Source organism: Pelophylax lessonae (assembly GCF_965119305.1).
Source record: "Pelophylax lessonae genome assembly, chromosome: 9".
NCBI lineage: Eukaryota > Metazoa > Chordata > Amphibia > Anura > Ranidae > Pelophylax > Pelophylax lessonae.
In genome coordinates, this window is record NC_138776.1 from 26,693,160 (window position 1) to 26,701,854 (window position 8,695).

The window sequence follows — 8,695 nt, forward strand, 5'->3', positions numbered from 1 at the left end:
CATTATAGAAGACTTTTGGTGGAGGAATCTATTCGTTTTTTTGATTAAGCCCAATGGCCGAACAAACAGAAAAAAATGTACCTGTCTATGGCCAGCCTAAGGCTGGAGTTTAGTTTTAAAGTTTTATTGAAACCAATAATGTATAAACAACCCCTATGTGTAAAGCACCACAGGAACTGATTCCAGTTTAGTACTATGTTCTAAGTAGTTTTTGTGTGAGAAAAAATGTCAGTTATTTTAATGAATTGTCTTTCTATCTTGCAGAACTTTTTAAATCTTCTTAAAAATAATAATTACTGGATTGGACTGAGCAGAACACAAGATGACTCAGGCTGGGTCTGGACTAATGGAACATTCTACTCAGGAACATTGTAAGTTCCACATCTATAATGTAAATGTCAGCTTCACCTAAAACCAACATTTTAGGTTTGGTGTTACATTAGTCTGTTGAACCATTCCTCCTTTTATTTCATGAAGACCCCAGTAGAAAACTTTTTACGTAGTAGTTTGGAGTGCCTTTGCTTAATGTCCCCCATTACTAAGTGAGCAGTGGATCAAATACATAGTCATTATTATTAGCTCTACTGGTCCCAGTCTGGCAGTAGAAGGGAACTCATCATCTCCTCTGCTAAAGGCCCGTACACACGTGCAGATCGTCGGCCGAATGATCGGCCGTCTTTTGTCCCCGGGCTGTCGTGTCTGTTGAAAAGTGCAAAAGACTGCACAAGAATTTTGTCCGCCGACTACAGCCGACTGCAGAAGTGATGTCATGTGATGGTTAACTTTCCCTGTGTTTTTTCTTTTCTGAGCATGCCCAGTCTTGCAAATCTGCTGTCTGTCGGCCAAATTCTGTATTGACTGGCGAACAATCGGCCGTTCTGGTGTCGGCATACAAAAATTTTAATGCTTGCACGACAGATTCTTTTCGGCCGAAAGTGCGCTGTCGGCTGTCGGAAGCATCATACTAACAAGCCGAAAATTGGCCGATCGTTCGGCGGCCGACAATCTGCACGTGTGTACGGGGCATTAGGAGAGAGCAACTTTGTATGCCTTTTAAATACAGGGCTACTACTGTATTAACTACTAGTTCTCCTTCTACAGCAATTTTTTTTTATGTTTTGCACATATGTAAAAGCATTTTTGCCCATACAATTACTTAAAACTTTTTACAATATTATGTATTTGTTGAATGCAGAGGCTTTGCAGAAAAAAAGAAGTATCTGCAATTTTTACGTGGCACGATATTTGAGCAACTGTTTATCAAATCTAAATTTTGAGGGAAAATACACTAAAATGAATTTTATTGCACACAAGCACCATTTTTTGTAAATAATAAAAGATGAGGTTGTTTAGAGTTAATAGGTACCAAAAATGTTAAGCTTCAAAATTGTATGCAGCAAGAAAATAGCAAAAAATGACGATACTTAAAATGATCAATAGGAGACACTTACAGTACTTTAAAGAGGAAGTAAACCCTCCTCAGGAAGTTGTACCTATAGGTAAGCCTATGATAAGGCTTACCTATAGGTACTGTAAATATCTCCTAAACATGCACCGTTTAGGAGATATTTACCTTTAATGCAGCCAGTGACGTCACTGGCGCATGCGCTCTGAAGGAACGGCTGATCGTGCCGTTCCTTCGGAGCCCCGTGCCGTGACCGTCGGCTCCCGCGCGCGTGCGCGGGAGTGACGTCACCGCGGCTCCGGCCGATCAGATGACCGGATTGCCGCGATCCCGGAAGACGGGCGACATGTTATGTCGCCCGTCATACAGGTAACAGAGCGGCACGGCGGGGGCTCGTTCTAAGGTAAGTATTTCATAATGAGCTAGTATGCGATGCATACTAGCTCATTATGTCTTTCTCTTGCAGGTTGTAAAAAAAAAAAAAAGTTTTTAAACGAGTTTACAACCTCTTTAAAAGCCTTTACAGGTTATCTGTTTAGAATCAACTGTGAATGATGGGCCTAGAATTATTGCTCTCATTTTCGTGGGGATATTTAACATGTGTGGTGCAATCACTGTTTACATACATGTGCACACCCTATACACGTGTTTGCATTTGCAGGGTGACAAAGTTACTTTCAGTTTTGTTTTGTTTTTTATCATACTTTATTATTGTTTTTATTTTTTTACTTTTTTTTCATTCAACTTTTTTACTAACAAGGCCACTATGAGATATCATTGGGCTGCTGACAAGGCCCTCTGTGTGGAGATATCTGGGGTTTGTTAAGCCTCGTACACACGCAACGATTATCGGCCGACCGATCGGTCGACTTTTGTCCAGTGTTGTTGTGTTGGTTGAAATGTGCCTAGACTGCACACGAATTTTCTCGGCCAAAAAAAATCTACTTCAGAAGTGATGTCATGTGCTGGTTTACTTTCCGTGTGTTTTTTCTTCTCTGAGCATGCCCAGTCTTGCTCATCAGATTTTTGTCTGCCGAAATCTGTACTGACTGACGGAAAATAGGCCATTGTATTGACGGCCAACAAAAATTTTATAGCATGCACACCAGATTTTGTTCGGCCGAAAAGTCGGTGTCGGTTGTCGGAAACGTCATCATACTAACAAGCCAACAATCGGCCGATCGGACGTTGGCCGAAAATTCACGGCCAACAATCGTTGCGTGTGTACGAGGCATTCGATTCCTAATATCTTCTCTGCCCTCCATTCAAGCTAATTAAGCACAGAGCATGCTTGATAAGCTGCTCCCCTTGCTATAGCAGATGGAATGACAGCTCTGAAACCAGAAATGCTCAGAGCTGAGTGCTTCTGACTTCATAGACAGCAGAGGAGATAGAAAAACTCCTCCCACTTGCCATCCTCATCACTTTTACATGACATTGGGTGCTGGCTGAAAAACAAAAAACAAGCTTGTGGCTGCTAATACAGCCATGAGCTTTTTTTTTAAACTCTTCACTCTCTGGACCTATATAGTACATCTATAGAGCTTAAAGCAGAACTCTGGACAAAAATGTTTTTTGCTTTTGCAGTGAGGCTGTGCCCGCACTGCACAGTTAACTGCTTGTTTTGTTCTAGGGGAGAGGACAGCAGAGATATACTTACCTGATCCGATGATCCTTCCCACACAAGACCGGCTCCTGACACCCGCCCCCCCCCCCCTCCCCCGCGGTACAGCTGTCTTGTAAATGGACTGTTCCCAACGTCAGCACGTTAAAGGCATGCTCCATAGACAGAACAGTTTACTAATGGACGTTGCGGGGTGCGGTTTTCTGGAGGATCGGCGGATCAGGTGAGTATGAGCTTTGTGATCACTCCTAAAAAAAAAACAAGATGTTGATCCATGCAGTGGGGGCACAGCCCCACTGCATGGTGAAAGTATTTTTTCCCAGAGTTCTGCTTTTGGTGATTGTTCAGAGATCATAAGATCAAGACTGCAAATGAATTATCCAAAATCTGTTTTCAAGAATATATATATTAGATCGGCATTATCAGGGTTGGATTTATTTTTTTTGTTAGAGATCTGAGATCTGTAAACAGACTTCTTTCAGTAAAGTAGATAAGGATGAATCAGTAAATGTGTAAAAAAAAAGATTGCAGCACCGCATGCTGGTTTTATGTGAGCATACAAAATATTCACATGCTATATTTCATATTCACCTAATAAACATATTTTTACTTGTATTTTTTTATCCTGACTATAAAAAGCAAAAATACAAATATATGGAAAACCACTATATACAGTATGTGATTATGTAATAACAGCAACCTTTTTATGTAATGTTATGTTTTCTTCTTTTTTTCCAGATTTAATATTTATAGAAAGCCAACCGTCCCTGGTGAATTAGAGGGTGTTTTCCTGAATGGTGACGGTATTAAAAGTGAAAGTGGAAGATATAAAAAGAAATGGATTTGCAGCAATCATTTTTTAGATCTTCATTCCTAGTTCACAGAGATGATTTCAAAAAAGGTCTAATTACATCCTCAGAGCATCTTAACTGCCATGTAGGATTCCAAAATCCTGGAGTGCAAACAGTAACAGCCGATACCTGGTCATGTTCTTGGCTGCCTCCTCTGTGGAGTGTGGATGCAAGAGCTTGGGTTCTCCAGATGTCACGGTCTGGGATCAGTCTCAGAGGCCAGTGACTATAGCAGTAGGGAGGTTTATGCAGTAACCAGCTGGATAAATACACAAGCAGATCTCCCTAGCAGAAGATGTGGGTTTACCCAAGGCATGAAGTCTAAGCACTAGCCGGTCTTTACCAGAGCATCTGAAGGTGGAGATAGGTTTTGCTGCATGTTAATGCCAAATCGCGGAAACTTGTGATTCACACAGCTGAAGGTAATAATTGTTGTCAAATCGCAAGGGTAGAGATTTTGGGGAATAAAAAAGAAAGTGCAGCGCTAAAAACAAATAATATACCCAGTACTAAAAAGGAAGATGATTGAGTCCATATATATAGGATATATTAAAGATCAGTCCCAGGAAGATCATCCACGTGAATGGAAGGTATAGACCAACGAGAAAGATGTGCCTGGTAGGATAGGGTGACTAAAGCCCCGTACACACGTACCGATCGTCGGCCGAATGATCGGCCGTCTTTTGTCCCCGGGCTGTCGTGTCCGCTGAAAAGTGCAAAAGACTGCACACAAATTTTGTCCGCCGACTGCAGAAGTGATGTCATGTGATGGTTAACTTTCCCTGTGTTTTTTCTTTTCTGAGCATGCCCAGTCTTGCAAATCTGCTGTCTGTCGGCCGAATTCTGTACTGACTGGCGAACAATCGGCCGTTCTGGTGTCGGCATACAAAAATTTTAATGCTTGCACGACAGATTCTGTTCGGCCGAAAGAGCGCTGTCGGCTGTCAGAAGCATCATACTAACAAGCCGAAAATCGGCCGATCGGTCGTCGGCCGAATCTTTTTGGCCGACAATCGGTACGTGTGTACGGGCCTTAAAGAACCGATCCACTTTACATCCTAAGTGAGTAATTAAAACTGCTTACCAGAACCTGTGGACCACTAAGTTATAGGTGTTCATCTCAAGCATAAGAGAATAGGGTCTCCCTCAGAACCATAAGCCTGGAACCACTCAGGATAATTTATGAGACACCAAGTATTTTTAAATGCTGTATTAAAAAAATGAAGAGTTGCACTTACAAGATCCACGGTTAAAAAGAGCATTCATAAAACCATGCCGATGGAATCCACATCGTTCCTACAGAGCCTTGCTCCGGGCTCAATGCTGTAGCCCACCAATCAGAGAGCGATACGTACTTGAAAATAATGACAAGGCCGTGTTCACGTTATAAAATGTTTCTCGGGGCTGCAGTTTCTCTGAGCTCCACTTATAGCGAGACAGAAAGAGATTTTGGTCACTATGTGACCTTGAGGTAGGCACTTTGAGAGGCCCCAAAACACTCAACTAGAGAGTGTTGATTAATATAATGTCATTATATCTTTGCTGTTATACAGTATTTCCTAATTAACCTCTTGCTGACCACCCGCCCCAGATATACCGCAGCAATGTGGCTCAGCTGCGCAAATCGCTGTACCCATACGATGCTCCTCGGGAGCGATCGCGGGGGGCCACCCTCGATCACTCCCCGGAGAGACAGAACGGCGGTCTGCCGTTATAAGCACGACAGACCTTTGTTCTGTCAGCAATCAACGCAGGGCTCCTGTGTTTCTTTTATTTATGAACACAGGTCCCTGTGTTGATTCCATAAGTCCATCCCCCACACAGTTAGAAAACACCCCCTAGGCATACATTTAACCTTTTGATCGCCCCATGGTATTAACCCATTCCCTGCCGAATGCGGCTCTGATTGGCTCTTCGTGCAGCTGTGCAGGCTGGTTGCCCGGGTCTCCCGGTGGGACAGGAGACTGGGGTGAGCCGCGGAAGGCGGCGGGCAGGGGGGGGACGTCTCCTCCCACTCCTTGTAATGACAGCTGAGCAGCTTTGGGAAAGTGCATATCGGCTCTGCCGATAATTTGACGATCACTAATATGTATGCAGTGTAATTATAGCAGGTCATCAAACAGCAAGGATGCCTTCAATGCCAAATAGGAAAAAGGATGGGAAGAGGCAGACTAAAACATGAACAGGCAACTGTTGTTATTTGTACCCAGGTTTTAGGGACCTTGGATTGCAGTGAAGCTGATCAAACGATGCAATATGTACCTGTTCTAAACTTTTTCTTGTCTCTTTCTTCTTCTTTTTTTTTTAATTATGTAATATTCTTGAGTAGTCAATAGTAATTTCACTACTTTTGCCAGGTATGTAAGTTTGTAGTATATATACTTTAGGCTCCGTTCACATGTAGGCGTTGGCGTTTTTCAGGCGTTTGTTTATCGTTTTACAGGCGTTTTACAGGCGTTTTTATAGGCGTTTTTATAGGCGTTTTTGCAAGCGTTTGCAAGCGTTTTACAGGCGTTTTTTTGGGCGTTTTTAACAGGTGTTTTTGGTGACCAATGGAAAAGCAGAGTGTTTTTTTTACAACATTTGCAAAGGAACCTCCCAGGGACCTCCTCCTCTGCATTGGACCTCCCAGGGACCTCCTCTTCTGCATGATCTTTTTTTTTTTATGGTTCTGGACATGCTACAGAGCTGAAACTTCACAGGTACACTTTTTTAGACCCCCCAGGCACTAAAATTAAAACGAAATCCAAAGAAATCTTTTTTTTTTTATTTTTTTTATTTTTTTTTATTTTTTTCAATAATTGGCTCTCTATCAAAAACGACAATTTTTAAGAACTTTTTTTTGCCTGATTCATAGTCCCTGGGGCATGATCCAGAACCCTAGGCACTTTTTAGGGGCATTTATTGGGTTTTAGGGCTTCAAAATGGTGTTTTTTGATTCCATATATATATCTACATTACGGTCATCTTGGCATAGCAGAGTCAGTTCACCTAAACTACATTACGGTCACCCTGGTATGGCAGCAGGCTACGGTCACCTTGGTATGGCAGGGTCTGGTCACCTAAACTGCCTAACTGCTGTTCTCCATGTTTCAGGAAAATGTGCTCACAGCAGAGGCATGCCAAGGGGGTGGAGACCTGGGTGGAGAGTTGTGCTGTTTGAGCTGATCAGGAGCAACTAAACGCTTGTAAAACGCCTGTGAAACGCCAAATATCACTTTACATTGAGGTCTATGGGACAAAACGCCTGTGATCTGCCCAAAAAGAAGCTCAAGTACTTTTTTGAGCGTTGGGCGTTTTCCATAGGGCGTCAAAACGCTCAGATGTGAACAGGGGTCATTGCAATGAATGGGATTTGTCTTGTTGGGCGTTTTGAGAGCTGATCAGTGAGCAGAAAAACGCCCCAAAAACGCCCAAAAACGCCTACATGTGAACGGAGCCTTAATTATGATCTGTATCATTCTTCCATATTGATATTATGATGAGAGCTTCACTTTGCTAAATTTACAGTGTTAATTTCCAGTCTTTTTTCTTCTCATTAGCAAACTCCTACTTGTCCTTTATTCCTATAGGAAAAATCCAATACTACCTCAGCAATTGCACATCTCAATGTTATTTCTAAAATATGCTACAATGCATATTACATAGTTAATGCTCTGTATCACAAAACATATAACTTTTTATCATATGTAAACTAAGCTTTCACTTACTTTTGATATTAACCCTCTTTGTTGTATTATTTATTGCAGATTTCTCAATAAAGAACAATAGTAAAAACAATTTGCACATTTTTTTTTTAAACATATTTTATTGAACGATTTTAGAAAAAATAAGAGTTACTGTCTTATAAACATTCAAACTGAATTCTGACCATTTACTGTTCATGAACGAATAGTTATATATAAGCAGGGGAGGGCTGGCAGCCTTAGGCCTGGGGGGCAAGTCCAGGCAAGTGGCCCATTGAACCACCGTATCAACTCACCATTCATGCCCACCTTGTTTTAAAATGGATATTGATGTTATATAGTAAGACAAATTTGATACAATGTGGTATCATAATTTATTTTTAATAGCAACAAAGGAGGTTTAACAAAAAACTCTCCACCATACCCTCCACACCGATCCATACATCCACGCACCTTACTCTCCACCATACCCTCCACACCGATCCATACATTTGTGCACCATACCCTCCACACCGATCCATAGATCCGTGCACCATACTCTCCACACCGATCCATATATCTTTGCACCATACCCTCCACACCGATCAATGCATCAGTGCACCATACTCTCCATCAGGGGTGGACTGACCATTAGGGCACTCGGGCACTGCCCGAGGGCCCGGGGCTAGTAGGGGGCCCCATGAAAGGCTCCTGGCACCTACCTTCCAAAGCATCTGTGATGATCCCGGAGTCCAGTGCCAGAACAAGTTCCAGCACTGAGCTCCGGTAACTGGCCTGACAGAGACACACTAGCGTGGGCACTCAGGACACCTTCCCTGCATCTCTTTGAGGGTGCCTGGGCTCCCTCACGCAGCGATCGTCCCTCTGCAGCAGCTGACACTTGCATCTCTCCCCCAACTGATGCCTGCACAGTACACACAGAGCTCACCAAGGATCCTCCTCCACGGCTCTGAAGTACACAGACAGGGGGAGGAGTAGCCGGGGAGGAGGGACATTAACTTCAAGAGCTGCACTGATTATCTGAGGTATGTACTGTACATAGTTTATGGATACGGAAGGGGGACAGATAACAAGGATGCACATATGGAGAAGTGATGGGGGCGGGGGCATATGCTAGGGGGATGCTTTT

General features: G+C 42.8%; 1 protein-coding gene across 1 annotated transcript in view; it reads left to right on the forward strand.

Annotated features, from left to right (window-relative positions):
• The window catches only part of LOC309564179 (C-type lectin domain family 2 member F-like), a 33,266-nt gene extending 29,003 nt beyond the window's left edge, over nucleotides 1-4,263 (forward strand). Inside the window, exons 5-6 of the mRNA XM_082268811.1 lie at nucleotides 265-371; nucleotides 3,768-4,263. Coding sequence (XP_082124937.1) covers nucleotides 265-371; nucleotides 3,768-3,906 — 246 coding nt within the window. The 3' untranslated portion in view covers nucleotides 3,907-4,263. The remainder of the gene's footprint in view (nucleotides 1-264; nucleotides 372-3,767) is intronic.
• The last annotated feature ends 4,432 nt before the right edge of the window (nucleotides 4,264-8,695 follow it).